Genomic DNA, 18,318 nt, shown 5'->3' on the forward strand with positions numbered 1-18,318 from the left:
CTGTTTCATTTCTTCTTGCCAGGGCTGTGCAGCCCACAAGCATGGCTCTGTGGCTCAATTGAATTTATTAAATTAAAATCATTTATTCAATCTCCCAGTGCTTAAAATAGAGTGGATGTTATCTGCAACCGTTTTCCTCTCAATGAATGTTATATAAAATGCAACAGAGCAGGATGCATTTTTACAAGAATTAGATGTGTACTGTCAAGCCCACATATTGTCAATAATTACAGAAAGATGTTATTTAGAAATCTATACTGCTGGGGCTGGAGAGATGGCTCAGTGGTTAAGAACACCGGTTGTTCTTGCAGAAGACCCGCGTTCGAATCCCAGCACCCACATGGCAGCTAACAACTGTCTGTAACTCTAGTCCCAGGGGATGCGACAGCCTCCTCTGACCTCCGTGGGCATTGCACGACACGGGTGCACTTACCTACATGCAGGCAATACACACATACACATAAAATAAAAATAATAAAAAAAGAGAAATCTATAATGCTATATCTCATCCATGTGTAAAAAGTAAACTTTATAGATATTCAAGTGCACCAGGCTAGTCCCTCTGCAAGTATCGGGAAGAGGCCTCCACAAAGGACAAGGGAGACTTCAGTTTTTTCCAAAATGATTTATTTACTTTATAAAATTTCAACCAAGAACAAGCAAACGAAAACAAACCTATGCTTTAAGAATACTGGGTGGTAATTACACAGTACTACCGTTTCCTACATTTCTACGCAGGAAGGTTTAAAAATAGAATAAAATATGGAAAACTACATGAGGTGAAAGACAATTCAGAAACAAAACCAATCAAATAGCATACAGATAAAAATATTTAAAACAGCTGGGTGTGGTGGCACATGCTTTTAATCCCAGCACTTGGGACACAGAAGCAGGCGGATCTCTGTGAATTCAAGGCCAGCCTGGTCTACATAGTGAGTTCCAGGACAGCTGGGGCTACAGGGAGACCCTGTCTCAAAAAGACCAAAAAAAAAAAATTAAAACAGGAGTGAGCAATTGCAGCCTATGGGCCAAGCGTGGCCAGCAGCTTGTTTCTGTGAAAGTTTTACTGGAGTACAGCAGTATTAATTTCTGTTCAGGGTCAGAATGAAACTTTGGACTGGATTATGTTGTGTGTAGGGGGTTGTTTATGCTATGCATCATAGGCCACTGAGCATGATCTCTGGCCTCTGCCCACTAGACACTAGCAACAATCACCTTTAAAGTGACAAAAATGCCTGTGGATGTTGCCAGCTATTTACTGGGGATGTAGGCAGATGAAGCAAGATTGAGACAACAGGAGCACTGCTTTCTGTAGAGTATGGTAGTGCTTTGGCACCACAAAGGCAGTGTGAAGGTCGGCCCTCAAAGCCTGAAGTATTTCCCATCTGGCCCTTCAAAAGACATTTGGTAACATTTTTCCATAAACAACGGCAAAGAACATAGTCTAGACTCTGAAAATAAACCACCAAATGTGACAAAAGAATCTCTTCATCCAAGTTTCTACAAATGCCTCTTAGAAAACATTTCCAATTTAGCTGGGTATGGTGGTGCATGCTTTTAATCCCAGCACTCGGGAGGCAGAGGCAGGCCAGTCTCTGAGTTCCAGGCCAGCTGGGGCTACAGGGAGACCCTGTCTCAAAATAAAAAACAAAAAGGCAGAAAACATCTCCAATTTAAAAAGGGAAATTGGTAACCACAAGCAATTCACAGAAACAAGAATCAAATGACCCTTAGGCCTGGTAGATGCTCAACATCACTGGCAGTTAAAGTTCAAAACCGAAGGCACGTTTTCAGTCCTGGTTGACACAGCCAGGAAATGAACACACGTTTCTGTTGAGACAGTGGCAAGCTTCGGACAATACTAAGGCACTACTACATTTAATATGTAATGTTAAGGCAAGGAATCCAACAGGAATCACCCGCTTTGCAGAAGTAAAAGCACCAACATGCAATAATACGTGTAGCACACTTGAATCATTAACAGTAAAACCAACCTGAACATTCACGTGTAGAATGGGCTGTACACACATCTGTTCTGTAAAACTGTTAGATCTGGAGGTATTGACTAAAATGCCCACTGTGAGAATAGGGGGCTACAGTCCTATGTGTACGCACCATCCCATTCAAACCACTTCCCCCACTCAACCTTACTGTTAGCAAAACAAACTGAAGAGTGGGTGTGCCTCCTGAGGACAGAGGAAGAGAGCCCAGCAGTCCCTGTTGTTAGCACTTAAGACAACGTGAATACCATTTTATTTTTCTAAAGAAATCTGTAGTCTACTCTTGGTTTCTGATGTATCATGATACATAAACTTGGAAGAGAACATTCAAGTCTTGAAAGAATAAGTATACATGACCAGAAAATTAAACATTTTCCCTTCAACATTTTTTTTTACTACTTAAAGTGTTCGAAATTATGGTTAAATTAGTATAAATATATCATCTATTTCTTTCCTTGCTTTTCATTAATTCAATTCCTGTTAAGGGTATAAGTTCTTCTCTTAGAGGAATAGTTAAAAATTTTGAGAAATAGATTTATTAAATTAATATACCAGTGCAGATACAATTCAGTAATCATTTCTCCCCTTTAAAAATATACTTGACCAACTGGGGAGACAGTAAAGTGCTTGCCGTGCAAGCATGAGGACCCGAGTCCCCCCCAGAACCCACATAAAGAAGCCAGGTGGGGTGGCATGCACTTTTAATTCCATCCTTGGAGAAGACGGGTGGACCTCTGGGGTTCATTGGCCAGCCTAACCTAATTGCTAAGCCCAGGCTCCTGGTGAGGCCCTGTCTCAAAAACCAAAATGGACAGCTCTGGAGGAGTGACACATAAGGTTGACCTCTGGCCTTCACATATGTGCAAAGTGTACAACCCCCACAAACACAATTTTTGATTTTTGTGCTAGAAATGGTTTTGCAATAGGCTAATAATTAGCAAGGAGAACTTTACCTATCACATAATGCATCTTTATTAGCTTATTTAGAACATGCATGCTTGTTCTACTGTGTAAGGCGGAAGTAGAATTCACTTCTAAAGGCTGTGAGGTTTCTAGAGCAGGTGTGCTCAAGAGAACAGCAGTGAGTTCACGGCGGGCATCTGCTGTTCAAAGTTGTTGCTTTCAGTTATTACATACTATTACTTTTTCTTTTCCAATTGAACAGGTCACAAGTATTCGGCCCAACCTTCTATGATCCTCTTTTAATAGGCTTCTAGATTTGACTTTCTAGTCAACTATATAGTCAACTACTACATATAAGTACATGGATTTTTTTAAATAACTGATTTTATTTTGGATGTTGTTCTTTTCCATGTTTCCAAATTTTCTAAATTTGGTAAAAATATTCGCTACCTTCATATCTACGCCATCTTTGTATCCTGAAGAGGTAGATTTTTAGCTGTCAGATAATTTGGTACTAGAGGAATTACATCATGTACTTCCTTAAGCAGTTTCTTCTTGGTTTTCAGTTTATTCAAGAAAATAATACTTGTCCAGGGTTTCACATACTATGTAAAAATCAGGATATAAAAATACACTATCAAATGCTGAATGTAAACAAGTATTTCCTATATCTTACTAAACCAAAGTTTAGTCAATAATGTGATTAGGAAAATAAGAACAGAATGCTTCTCTATGTCAAATGTACTATAAAAATCTAAATATAAAAATTTTACCAAACCAAAGTTGAACCCACATAAAGAAGCCAGGTGGAGTGTAAAAAGTTTTTACATAAATTTCCAGGACTAAGATAATACTGTAAAAAGTTGAGTATAAATTACAACGTATGCATAATTTCTTATTTCTCAAGTCCAAGGAAAGAGCAGTTCATTATTTAACCCAGTCCACACTGTCCAGGACAGCATAGTCTCTGTGACAGGCATGGCTTTCTGATTGCAAAACGGTCCCAAATTGGGTACAACATGGCAGGAGAGATGTGCACCCTGGTGGTAAGAAGACCATTTCCTGTGTCTTGTTAGGAAAGAAATCTAAAGTCATTTACAGACTTCTGCTCAAATCTATGTTGGGCACAGGCTAGACCAGGCTGCTCATCCATCTAGCCTTACTTCAGTTAACAAATCCATTTTTGTCTCAGGCATGAATCCTAGGTTTCTTTTTGCTTAAAATAAGATGTAATATTTTTCATTTCAGAAAGTTTTCCAAGTTTTGGACTTGCTTTTAATTTTGTTTTTCTGCCTACTGGAGGAGTTGAATACTTTATTCATTCACACTCCTTAGATCAAATATGTACCGGGCTCTACTAAGAAGAGGTAGTGAGCAGGTGTAGTGGGGACAGAATCAATCCCACCTCCTAATATCTACACAGAAGGGAAGTTAATTTTCCTCAGTATCTCTCCACTCATAGTCTACAAACTTCAATGTGTGGTGTTACTCACTCCTAATACAATTTGCCTTAAGAAATGTAAATTTACTTATTTAGGTATCTTAGACTTTCTGGTGGGCACCTGGATTTTGGCTACAGTTTTGTTATTTCCTAATTCTAGGGCAGGGATCATGGCATGGCTTTTGTTTTATGAAAAAAAATTTTTGGTGTTTTTGAGTCAGTCTCCCTGTAGTGGGGGCTGGCCTTGAACTCAGAGAGATCCGCCTGTCTCTTCCTCCCAAGTGCTGGGACTACAGGTGTGCGCCACCACACCCAGCTCTTGGTTTTTTTTTTTTTTTAAATTCAGCATGTAGCCAAGGATGGCTTGAACTCCTGATTGTCCTGTATTTACTTTGTAAGAGTGGGGATTACTGGTTTGTGTTGCCATGCCTAGCTTAAGAAGGTTTTAATAAACCTCTAAATCCTCTCTCTACCTTACAGCAATCTCCTTTCTCTCACTGAGCTGATTTAAGTCATGAATCTCCTGATCAGCAGGAGGGCACACTACAAAGTTTTAAGTTTTTCTTCCGATGAATTCTAGAACATTCAATAAGGAGGTAATGCAAAATGTCTCTCTAGTCACTGAATGTGTACGGCTTTCCTCACACATGATTTCTAAAAAATTCACAATTATGAAAATAGCAAAGAAAGCAGGTCTCACTGGATACACTTTTTTTTTTTTGCCTTGAGACAGGGTTTCCAGGTTGGTTTCAAACTTGTGATCCTCCTCCCTATGCTTCCCAAGTATTAGGACCACAGGCATGCACCCCACTATGTCTGGCTACATTCGACACACTTTAAATACTAGCTGGATGCTATCCTAGAAAACACAAGCACGTGGTGGTGCATGCCTTTAATCCCATCACTCAGGAGGCAGGTGAATCTCTGAGTTTGAGGCCAGCCTGGTCTACATGATCCCAATGTCAAAAGAAGTCCCCAATGGCTGATTTCTCTGAACTATCCACTGCCCTCTGCTTTTCCCTGCCATGAACTCCCTGAGGTTTATTTGGTTCTGGGTCACCAAAAGTGCCTTGAGACAGGGTTTCCAGGTTGGTTTCAAACTTGTGATCCTCCTCCCTATGCTTCCCAAGTATTAGGACCACAGGCATGCACCCCACTATGTCTGGCTACATTCGACACACTTTAAATACTAGCTGGATGCTATCCTAGAAAACACAAGCACGTGGTGGTGCATGCCTTTAATCCCATCACTCAGGAGGCAGGTGAATCTCTGAGTTTGAGGCCAGCCTGGTCTACATGATCCCAATGTCAAAAGAAGTCCCCAATGGCTGATTTCTCTGAACTATCCACTGCCCTCTGCTTTTCCCTGCCATGAACTCCCTGAGGTTTATTTGGTTCTGGGTCACCAAAAGGGCGTTGCTCCTTTCCTTACACTCATGGAATTTTCCAGTTTTTCACCAACTAAAGCCTTATAAATTCTGAAACTATCCTATCCCAATTTCTAACGTGTATAAGGTTTCTAACCAGTGACAAGTGTCTAATCATTTCTGGTTTTAAATGGCTTTTCAGGTCATGGTGTGCCCCTTTCCCCCCATGAATTCCAATGCCGGTGAGAAACCTACTTTGCTTTCCCACATCTGTCACCACCACAGGCTTTTTAAAATTAGCGTGACTTTTCTGATGTTAATCAAATTTTGCACTTCTCACATTTCCTCATTCACTTCTCTGTCCTGTATGAATTCTCTGATGTTGAGTAAGGTGGGAGCCACGGATAAAGGCCTTCCCACATTGCTTACACTCATAGGGCTTCTCACCAGTATGGATTTTCAGGTGTCGACTAAGTTCTGAGCCACGACCGAAGGTCTTCCCACATTCCTTACACTCATAGGGCTTTTCCCCGCTGTGGCTTCTTGTGTGATGAGTTAGTTCTGATCTTCGAATAAAAGCCTTCCCACATTCCTTACATTTGTGGGGTCTCTCACCAGTGTGAACTTTTTGATGTCTAACAAGTTCTGTGCTACAAGTAAAGGCCTTCCCACATTCCTTACATTTATAAGGCTTATCACCAGCATGAGCTCTCTGATGTCGGGCAAGTTCTGTGCCACGACGAAACCCTTTGCCACACTCCTTACATTTATAGGGCGTTTCACCAGTGTGAACACTCTGATGGCGAAGAAGATGTGAATCAGAGATGAAGCCTTTCCCACATTCCTTACACTTGTGGGGCTTCTCCCCAGTGTGAGTCATCTGATGCAGACTCAGCTGTGAGGCACAGCTATACACTTTGTCACAGTCCTTACATTCATAGCGCTTTGTCCCGGTATGAGCCAGCTGATGAAGACTAAGCTGCGTGTCATAACGAAAAGCCTTCCCACATTCCTTACACTTATGAGGCTTTTCACCAGTATGGATTCTTTGGTGACGAAGAAGGTGTGAGGGGCGGGTGAAGGCTTTCCCACACTCCTTACATTCGAAGCACTTCTCATCAGTATGAACTCTCTGATGAAGATTAAGTTGTGCAGTAGATTTAAAAGCCTTCCCACACTCCTTACATTTGTAGGGTTTCTCTCCTAGATGCAACTTTTGATGGTGACTAAGTTGTGAGGTAGAATGAAAGCCTTTCCCACATTCCTTACACTTATGCGGTTTCTCAGTACTATGAGTACTCTGAGGCTTAGGCACGTCAGAGCCAGGAATAAGGGCATCTTTCTTCTTTTCATTGCTTTTTTTGTTTTCATGAAGTCTCTGATGGTTAATCAAGTCTGACCTACTGTTACACACCTTGCCACATTGTGCACATTCAGTGTCTTTTTCCTTATTGTGAATTTGTGCATGCTGAATGGGACATGATTGGCGCCTGAAAGTTTTCTTGCACAGGCTGCACCCACAGGGTCTGTCTCCAGGATGAGCTTCTCTGTGGGCTGTGCACTGAATGGAAGTGGACCTGTCACTAGAGGTTACTATGGCTTGTCTCAAATGTCTCTCCTGATGTCCCTGTTGCCTCTCCAACTGGCATGTGATTTCCCTGCTACCTCTGGCACTGGTGCCCTCAAGGTTGGAGTATGTATGTTTTTTGGTTATCGTCTGTTGCAGTGGTTTAATCTTGTAACTGTCCTTTGGGGGTATCTTCTTGCTTTCTCTTCTAGACTCCCAATCTGCAAGGTAATAAGAAAGAAGAAGGTTATTTTTCACATTTCCGGAGAAAGAGAACTTGTAAGTTGGAAATGACAACTAACGATAATGAACACTTAAATAACCTTTTTGTTTGAGACAGAGCCTCCCTGTAGCTCCAGCTGACCAGGAACTCACTGTGGCCCAGGCTGACCTCATTCTCACAGAGATCTGCCTGCTTCTACGTCCTGAGTGCTAGAATTAAGGTATGCACCAGCATAGCTGGCTGAAAATGTAAACAACTCTTGATGTTGTAACTTGAGAGGCAGAATGAGACTAGAGGAGAGGAGAAGCGCTCATAAAGGAAGGTGGAGGTGTACCCTTCTGCTGAGAATCCACTCAGATGGAAAGCTTGTTCAAAAGGTATCTAGGAACCACCTACGATTAACCAGAGACTAAAGGAGCAATGCACAGCCAACAGCAGATCTCATCTCTAGCGTCAGAACATGCCCGAATTTTGACTTCCGTCCCCTATCGTGTCCAAAGCCTCACCTCACTGAAGTTGCACCATCCTATCTACTCTATTAGCCCTGCTGCATCTGTTGTCCTCCTAATTTCCATTCTAGCATGGGAGCCAAAGTGCTCCTGTGAGACAGTGAGATGACATCATTCTTCTGTTCAGAATCCTCCTCGCTCAAAAGCAGAGCTTTCCACACACCTGCCCCGCACTACCTCTTTCTGACCTATGGTCTCCTCTTGGCCACCTCTGCTCCAGATCCTTAACCAACTGCGTGCTCTTTGCATTTGCTCAGCAGCCCTCCTTTGGAGTTTGTTGTCAGATCCCTTCCCTAGGATATCAATATGGCTCACTCAGATTCTTCACCTTGACCTCAAGTCATAGCCACTTATGCGAGTGCCCTTTACAGAAAGGTGCCTATCACTGTACTTACCCTATTTTCTATAGCATGTTTATCACAACTTACCCGCTATATTTTCCAGTATTATAAAACATTTTAAACATACAGAAAAAAATATGCTTATTTCTTCTATGTGGACTCTACAGTAAATGTGCTCTACTTGCCTTACTCTGTGTTTACCCATCAACCTTGCAGGCATCAATGTCTTTCTGAACTCAGCAGATTATGATCTTTTGTCTGTCCTTTACTGGGCCTTCACTATACTCAATAACTGTCTGAAGTGGTGTTTTCATTACTTTCCTTCAATGACTATGCCAACTGAAAGGGTGGGGCTCATTGGCTGGGCATGATTGTACATACTTTTAATCCCAGAACTCCAGAGGTAGAGGCAGGTGGCTCTCTGGGTTCCAGGCCAGCCAGAGCTACATTGTGAGACCATCTCAAACAACAACAACAAAAGCACTTAGCGGGCTCAAGAGATGGTTCAGCAGTTAAGAGCACTGGCTGCTCTTACACAGGACCTGGGTTCAGTTCCCAGCACCCATGTGGTGGCTAACAACCATCCATAACTCCAGTTCAAGGGGATCCAACACCCTCTTTGGGCACTGCACAACACAGATACACATGCAGGCAATATACTCATATACATAAAATATTAAAAAATATTTTTTTAAAAAAGCACTTAGACTAAAACACTTGGCTTTTTCTTCTTGGTCTTTTTGAGGCAGGGTCTCCCTGTAGCCCAGCTGCCCTGGATTCACTATGGAGGCCAGGTTTGCCTCGGACTCACAGAGATTCGCTTGCCTCTGCCTCCCAAGTGCTGGGACTAAAGGTGTGCGCCACCACGCCCGGCAAAATGCTTGTCTTGTCAGACCTACAAACTGCACTCTAGGGCCTGTTTCCTTCTTCGTCATGGTGAGGAGCTCTTTGTTAGCTATGCTCTCGCCATACGGCCCCACAGATCATGCCAACTGCTTTCTTGTCTTAGATCCTTACAGATCCCCATGAAGGCTTTGTTGCAGGATCTCTGCAGAGCAAGCTTTCTCATGCTAACTATCTTAATTTTCTGTCAGACATCCTGGTCTTTGCTCTTATAATAATCTTTTTCTCAACTCTGGAATTGAATGTCTTCTGGAATTGTATGTCTTCAGTTTGTCTGATTTCCCCTAAAGTGGCTTCCAACTAGCACAGTACTTATTTGACTCTCCACCACCTATCCAGTCCCTAGCACATAGTTCAATTAATACCACATCACTAGATTAGTCAGGTACAACGGTGCATACTTGCAGCTTCTTAAAATATATACATCTACAATATAGAAAGAGTTTAAATGTAGTTACCCTATAATGGGGATTCAATGGCCCAAACTGGGCACCACAGGCTAGCAAATAAAAAGCCCAGTTCCAGGAATGGACTCCGTCTTTTGAAGTGGTTGATGGAGGAGGGGGTCCCATAGATCCTCAAACAATGCTGGCTATTGCCATTGCTCTTGGTTACGCACCAGAACTTGATGATTAGATCAAGTTAGACTATTGCTGAAGACACTACTAATGTGAGTCATAGAACAAACAAGGAGAAATCAAGCTGGTACTGACTTCAAAACTTCATCTCTACTGGCTAATTTCATAGTACTAGAAGGCTCTATGCATGCTCTGGAAAAGTAATCGTCAATCTTACCCAGCTGCACTACAGGTGGCCTGGCAAGATATGCCTACTGGTACAAAAGTGGTACAGGTGTTATGGGAGTAACCAACCACTTTCTGATTAGATTTAGGGCCCACTTCACAAGATGGAGTCAAAACCTGGTGCTGTTATTAGGGCCAAGGACCTGTGGCTAGATGGGTCATGGGCTGTAGGGGAAAACCTACTATTATGCTAAAGAGACATACGTGTTAAATGGACTTATGGTTATACCCATAGTGAATCTCTCTCACCAGAGAAGCTGCTTCTTGCAGCAAATGATGATGAACACAGAGACCCACAGATGGTCAACACACAGAGAATAAGAGACTGCAGAGTGCTCAGCCATAAATGGGACAGTTATATCACACCTTCTCCTCAAGACTCCAGGGTCATTGTGGAAGAGGGGGCAGAAAGACTGTAAGTGCCAGAGGTGATAGATGAATACAAGGAAACCATATTATCTGGACACCACAGAGCAGCTGTACATATGAACCCACAGTGCTTATGACAGCATGCACAAGACTTGTGCAAGCCCAAGTCAGGCAAACACCCAGCATGGATGAGGGAAGTAGGCAAGAAGCCTCAGCCCTAGCTGAGGAATACTGGCAACTGAGCTGCTAGGAGAGGAACAGTCAGTTTTCTTTTTATTATGTATATGAGTTGTGCCTGCATGTATATAAGTACACCTGTGTTGTGCATGGCCTGCGGAGGTCAGAAAGGGTACTGGATTCCCTGGAATTGGAGTTAGGGACAGTTGTCAGCTGCCATGTGGGCGCTGGGACTGGAACCCAGGTTCTCTGCAAGAGCACCCAGGGCTCTTAACCACTGAACCATCTCTCCAGCTGATGGCACCTGGTAGGTTAACCAGGCTCCAAGAGATGGACCCCACACCCAAGAACATTTGGGGAACACAAGATACTCCATTGGTCTTCAAAAAAAGAAAAATAGAAGACATCAAGTTGGGGGATGGGGTAAATAGGGTGGGTAAGGACATGGAGGTCTGAATATGATCAAAATACATTGTATGAAATTCTCAATAAATTTTTTTTTTGTTTAAAAGTACAACTCTGTAGTGTTTTGTTAAAATTTGCAGCTCCTTGGAAAATCTACTTATAGGGTGTTGCTGGGGGGTGGGGGAGCATGGAAGCCCTACCTCGGGCGTTATTAAAAACAGCAAACACTACCAGTACTGTAGCAGCATAAGGCTGTAGTTTTGGTTGGAGCAAATGGTAAACCAGGAGTGAGAAAACAGATCTAGACAGCTATAGGAAACTGAAAAGTTCTAATTATATTATGAGAAATACAAAAAGCTGTGCACCCTCCAGGTGTCCTCTACATTCCTGGGAAAGAAGTCCTTATAGTCACAATTGCCTACTGTCAAGTTCCTGCACTCACAGGAGGGGGAAAGTAAGACCGCAACCTACGCAGGTAGGTCTTAGGGTCTGTGTTCTTACAAATGCCCTGGGGAAAGGACAGGAGAAATATAGGCAAGACATTTAAGGAATCGTATTCCCTTTTCTTCTCCACTCTGACAGCCTGCCTAGATTCCATAGCTAACAGTCCACACTTCCAACTTGTTTTATTTTTTTCTTAGACTAGCCCAGACTAAATAGTGAGACCCCATCTAAAACTCAGGATCCCCATCTCAGGCCCCAGAACACTGGAATTGCATGGTAATGATTTGCTTCTAGATTGTTTTAAGTTAAAATGCTAATTATAATCCCTAGGGCAACCACTAAGAAAGTAATTCTAAGAACTGTAATAAGAGAAACCATGCAGAGCCAGCCTGGCTGCATAGTAAGACTCTGCCTCAAGAAACAGAAGACAACAGAAGAGACAATATTAAGAACTAAAATGGTACTCCAGAAATACTTAACCTAACAGGCAGTAATGGAGGAACAGAAGTCCAAAGCACCTAAAAACACATGTAGGAAACAAAAGATCACAGTTCTAGACATACAGTCTACACTATCAGTAACACATCAAATGTAAACAATTTAAGCATCGCAAGCAAATGACAGATTGACAGAATGGATTAAAAAAATTATCCAGGGCTCAGTGGATGAAGATGATTGTTTCCAAGCTGAACAACCTGAGTTCGAGTCTACCCACATGGTGGAAGAAGAGAACCAACTCTTGCAAGTTGTCCTCTGACCTCCACCTGTGCATTGTGGCATGTGTATACCAACCCCCCAATAAATAAAAATAAGTACATGCTGTCTACCAGAGACATACTTTAGAGTCAAGAATACTTACAAAGAGAAATCAAAAGTGGGAGGGCCTACCATTAGTAATACCAGGCAATACAGACTCCAAGAGAAAGGAAAGTTTATAATGATGAGGGATAATAACTAGGAAATTTGAACTTCAAAATATCTATGTCCCTAGTAAGAAAGCCCCAACATACATCAGCAAGAACTGTGAAGAGATATGAATGATTTAAGAAAGCAGGACTGGGGATTGGAGAGCTCAGTGGTTAAGAGCACTTGCTTTTCCAGAGGACCCCAGTTTGGTTCCCAGTACCATACTGGGTGGCTCACACCTGCCTGTAACTTCTGCTCCAGGGAATCCAATACCCTCTTCTGGCCTCTCTGGATACCTGCACATGGGTTGCACACACACAGACACACATACACATAAATTTTAAAAAAAGCAATCAAGGACTTCAATATTGTACTTTCCATAGTAGACAGAATAGCTGGGCAGGTGGTCAATAAAGAAACAGAAGCCCGGGGCTGGGGAGATGGCTCAGCAGTTAAGAACACTGGTTGTTTTTGCAGAAGACCCAGGTTTGAATCCCAGTACCCACATGGCAGCTAACAACTGTCTCTAATGCCAGTCCCAGGGGATCTGACAGCCTCTTCTGACCTCCATGGGCATTGCACAACACAGTGCGCTTACCTATATTCAGGCAATACACGCATACACATAAAATAAAAATGATAAATAAAATTAAAAAAAAAAGAAATAGAAGACTTAGGTACACCATGAACCAACTAAAGCTACAATACACTTGTAGACCACTCTATGAGAACACACAGTCTTCTCATATGACTGATATCAGGCCTGAAAACGGATCTCAACAAGCTTAAGAGAACCAAACTCATGTAAAAGATGTTCTATAACTATAATGAAATCAGGAAATCAACAGAATTTAGGAAATTCACAAATATGTGAAAACTAACCAAGATCCTTCTAAAGAACCATTGAGCCAAAGAAGAAATCATGGGCAATTAGAACCTATTCCAGGAAAAGTTTAAAGGAAAAAGCAACGTAGCTAAAGCTAAAACAGCTTAATGAGGGACTCAGAGCTAAAAACATCTACAATAAAAGCAAGATCTCAAATCAACCATCTAAGCTGTAAATCTTAGTAACTAGATTATAAAGAGCAAACTAAACCTACAGTAGGGAAATAATAAAAATTAAAGAACAGAAAGTCAGTGAGACTAAAGTTGGTTTTTGAAAAGATCAATGAAGTCGACAAACCTTTAACTAGACTGACAAATGAGGTAGTAAAATTGGGAACGAAAGGGTACTACCACCGACCTAATAAAAATGAAAAGGTTATAGGGATGACTGTGAACCTGTATATCAGTTAGCCTAGACAAACAGACAAATTCTTAAAAAGACACAAACTACCAAGATGGTCTAGTAAACAGAACATCCAAGTAGTTCTGTAAGAAAGTCTGAATTAGTGTTTAAAAAAAAAAAACCAAAAACCAAAAACTTCCTATGAAGATAAGTTCAGGCCTGAAAGGTTTCATGGCTGAATTCTGTTAAAACTTTTTTAAAAGTATGCGTGTGCAAGCCAGGCATGGTGGCACACACCTTTAGTCCCAGCACTCAGAAGGCAGAGGCAGGTGGATTTCTGTAAGTTCGAGGCCAGCCTGGTCTACAGAGCGAATTGCAGGCCAGCTGGGGAGACCAGCTGTCTCGAAAATACCAAAAAAAAAAAACCCAAACAAACAAAAAAACGGTGTGCATGTGCACATGTGTATATGTGCATGTGGAGGTCAGAGGACAACCTCACGTATCATCCTAAGGAATACCACCTGCCTCTTTTGAGATTGGGTCTCCTCACTGGCCTGGCATTCATCAATTAGGCTGGACTGGCTGGCCAGTGAGCCCCAGGGATCCTCCTGTTTCTGCTTTCCTGGGGCTGGAATTCCAAGCATCCTACAATGCCTGGCATTGGGTTCTGGGGACTGAACTCAGGTCCTCATGATTTCAAGGCATGCACTTTACTGTCCAAGCTATCTGCCCAGAACTTAACTCGAATTCTTAAAAAACATTTTCAAAAGACAGAAAAGGAAGGAACATTTCCCAGCTAGCTCTGAGGTCAGTGTTATCCACAGTCTTCTTTTGGTATCTTTGCTTTGATAAGAGCATTCTAAAAGCACTGAATGACAGACATCAAATTATGTTTATAGCAACATGCTTATAATAGTGTGAAGAGAACAATGTACAGGTCAGCAGCTGGAGAAACAAAATGCAGTCTACTCATCCCATGCAATACTATTTGGCAACGTAACAGAATGAATTACTTGTACAGGATACAATCCAGATGAACTTTTAAAACATTCGGAATGTCAAAGAAGTCAGTTTTGAACTGCATCCTGTGTGATGTCATTAATATGAAATGCCCAAGCAGGCACATCTACACAGACAGAAAGTAAATCAGGTGTTGCTTATACTGCGTATAGGGAGAGACTGATGTCAAACATGGTCTTTCATTTTGAGGTGGTGAAAATATAATTTGATGGCTGTGATGGTTACACAATGCTACAGATAGTAAAGCCTGTTCAACTGCATACTTTAAATGGATGACTTTTATAATACATGAATTATATCTTAGTGAAGCTCTTTTAAGAAGCCAAGAGAAAACTAGACTCAGAACACAGGAGACGCGGTAAAACGGCTGTCATGGGAGTACTCTGAAATGAGAGAGCTACGACAGTAGAGTGATGAGACAGTGGGACAGCAATAATTCGGAACCTTAAGCAGAACTGTCCTTATTTTCTTCCCCAGACCTCAGGCCTTTGTCTGGCAGGGATCTTCCCTACCAATATCTCAGAAACACTAATTCTCACAGACTGGCTAGGGGACAACCTGCCACGGTTTCTCAAATACCACCCACCATCACTCACCGTGATGCCATTCTTCCTTTGTCCCAGTCCTCATAACCATCCAGGGCTCTTTCCCCTGCTCCAAAAGGGAGATCACACTTGGCTTAGTATCAGCAGGACCTGCCAAAAGAAAAAAAGGTTATCTTGTGCATGTCAGGATTAACACCAATCCATGATTATCAAGAAAGAGAAGCTGGGCCGCTGAGACCTGAATCCAACCCCCAGAACCCACGTGGAAGGTGAAATGACAGAACCAGCTCCACAGAGCTGCCACCTGACCTCCACAAGCACGACCACCATTCCCTACAGAAGGAGTGAAGGTCAGAGGGACGGGGAAGATAAAGATGCCCAACAGGGAGGCCTATTTAAAAACAATTTTATTTTTATTTTATGTGTTTGGGTGTTTTGCCTACCATGTATGTAAGTGCACCACGTGCATACAATGAGAGTACTGGATCCCAGGACTGGAGTTACAGATGGTTGTTAGCTGCCAAGTGGGTGCTGAGACCTGAACCTGGGTCCTCTGCAAGAGCAGTCAGTACTCTTAACTACTGGGTTGTCTCTCCAGCCCCTTGTTTTTAGTTTCATAAAGGACAAGCCTGGTACTTGAAAAGCACTGATGAAAATCTCACCAAAATCTGGGAGTTGCTGGGTCTAGTGGCACATGCCTTTAATGCCTGCACCCAGGAGGCAGAGGCAGGCAGGTCTCTGTGAGCTTGAGGGCAGCTTGGTCTGCATAGTGAGTTCCAGAATAGCCAGTGCTATTCTGAGTTTTGATGGGTAAACTTACCTAGTGATATCAGGCTGCTGTAATTCTCCAGCATTACATCCCGGTACAAATTCCTCTGGCCACGGTGTAAGCATTCCCATTCCTCTCGAGAGAAGTAGATGACCACATCTTTGAACTTCAAGCCCTGAAACCACAAATATACCACTTCTGAAATGAATGGATAAAATTTTGAGGATGATGCAAAGGCAGAGGGGAGGCCAAGTGAGTGCTGGTGCTCTTCTGGGAACCCGAGCTATGCCGGGCGGTTGCACATGGATGCTCTATGGAAACAAAGGTGCCACTCAGGCCTTTTGGCATGCCAGTGCCAAGGCACTTCAAATAAAGTCCAGATAAATGGTCTCTCAGCTGGGCGTGGTGGCGCATACCTTTGATCCCAGCACTTGGGAGGCAGAGGCAGGTGGATCTCTAAGTTTGAGGCAAGCCTGGTCTACACAGCGAGTTCCAGGCCAGCTGGGGCTACGGGGAGACCCTGTCTCAAAAAGGCCAAAAAAATACCCCCCAAATGGTATTTCCAAATTAAATGCAAACTGTCTGTGCAAGTGCACAGTACCCTCACATCCTCAGAGTCCAGCACGACTTGTCTCCTCTTCATTCTCCCAGGCAGAATTTTTTAAAAAGAAAATCTTAGAAGGGTGAGTCCAGCACCTGGGGGACATGGCCTCACTTCTGCTGCCCTGTCTCAGAGGGAGCTTGGCACCCACTAGACAAGGCCACAACCAATTCTCTGGGTCCCAGGAGTGAGTCCAGCACTGCCAGTCAAGGCCCCACTTCTGCCCCATCAATCATCTGAATTTCATCAAGGACTCACATCCTGAAGTGCTGCAAAACCAAAATAAACAAGGACAGACAGGAACCGGGATAATGACCCATTATTTTTTGTGCTTTATTGTTTCTTTATTGTTGTTGGTTTCTATATATGCACATATATTTATATATATTTGCTTACTTATGATTTGTGGCATCCTTGTCAAATATTTGAATATTTTACTTTTTCCTTAAAACTTTTTATTTTGCCGGGTGTGGTGGCATACACCTTTAATCCCAGCATTCGGGAGGCAGAGGCAGGCGGATCTCAGTGAGTTCAAAGCCAGCCTGGTCTACATACTGAGTTCTAGGACAGGTGGAGCTACAGGGAGAGCCTGTCTCAAAAAGACCAAAAATTTTTTTTTAATTTTATCATTGTATATTTTTATATTTTATTTTACTTTATTTTTATATTTTAATATTGTATATTTTATGTGTATGAGTGTTATGCCTTCATGTATGTAAGTGCACCTGTGTCATGCAATAGCTTTAAGAGGCCAGTAAAGGGCATTGTATCCCCTGGAACTAGACTTACAGATGGTTGTTAGCCGCTTTGTGCGGGGAACCGAATGTAGGTCCTCTGTAAAGGCAGTCAGTGCTCTTAACCACTGGGCCATCTCTCCGGACCCAAATAAATCTTTTAAAAATCCTAAAATAAGAACAAGGAGTGCTATGTCCAGGAAAGGCCGAACATAGGCCGGGCCACCTCGGGGCCAACGCTGGTCACGCCCGCCCAGCGAGGGCCGAGAGCACGTTCTGTCAGCGGAAGCCCAGCCCCCTCAATGGCTGGCAGCAGCACCCCACCGCGCTTCTGGCACCCCCCCCCCCCCCCCCCCCCCCCGGGCCCCCCCCCCCCCCCGCGGCCTCTCATGACCTACTCTCCAGCTGTGCGCAGGGTCAGGCGCACGAGGGGTCGCGGACGCGCTCTACAGCCGGAACTCTTTCGAGCCCGACGTTTCGAGCGCTGGGATCGCCCAGGACTCTGCAGGGGCCCCGGCCTGCTCCATGCCCCGCCAGGGCCGCAGGCTCCCAAAGGGCTACTACTACCCGGTGAACGGCCCGCGCGCCCCGCAGAGGCCCGCACGGACGCCTACAGCGAGAGCGAGCGTGGCTTGTGCTAAGGCCGGGGCGCCGCTCTGCTCGGGGCCATCGCCCGGGCGCAGCGCCAGCTGAGGGGTCCCAGCCCACTGGCCCTTCCGGAGACCTTGGGGAAAGACAAAAATAACAAACTAGCATTTTTACAAAAAGAACAAAAGACCGGGAGAAAAAAATAGCTTCTATTGATGGGTTTATCATCTCAATGGACTCTTTCCTTTTCCCGGGTGAAGGAAACCAACGTGACTGCAGGTGGTGAAAAGAGCACAGACGCCCACGCCACACCTCAGACCCACGGAGTGCTTGCGGCTACGCCAAACCTATTACTGCCTGCAGAGGTCAACTACAAGAAAGTCACAAACGATTTTTAAAAGGACAAAAAAAGATGATTAAGAAAAAAAGAAGCATTTTTTCTCTAACATTTGGTCCTACTTGAAACAAGAAAAAA

At 43.3% G+C, this 18,318-nt stretch overlaps 1 protein-coding gene across 2 annotated transcripts in view; it reads right to left on the reverse strand.

Moving 5' to 3' along the window:
• Positions 1 to 5,410: 5,410 nt before the first annotated feature.
• Znf568 (zinc finger protein 568) overlaps positions 5,411 to 18,318 on the reverse strand; it is a 72,341-nt gene continuing 59,433 nt past the window's right edge. For both annotated transcript variants that reach the window (XM_017803391.1, XM_017803390.2), the window contains exons 8-10: positions 15,972 to 16,095; positions 15,203 to 15,301; positions 5,411 to 7,499 (exon numbers count right to left, since the gene is read on the reverse strand). In XM_017803391.1, the coding sequence (XP_017658880.1) occupies positions 6,058 to 7,499; positions 15,203 to 15,301; positions 15,972 to 16,095 (1,665 nt within the window). In that variant the 3' untranslated portion in view covers positions 5,411 to 6,057. The remainder of the gene's footprint in view (positions 7,500 to 15,202; positions 15,302 to 15,971; positions 16,096 to 18,318) is intronic.

Source organism: Nannospalax galili, unplaced genomic scaffold (assembly GCF_000622305.1).
Source record: "Nannospalax galili isolate Female #2095 unplaced genomic scaffold, S.galili_v1.0 scaffold886, whole genome shotgun sequence".
Taxonomy (NCBI): domain Eukaryota; kingdom Metazoa; phylum Chordata; class Mammalia; order Rodentia; family Spalacidae; genus Nannospalax; species Nannospalax galili.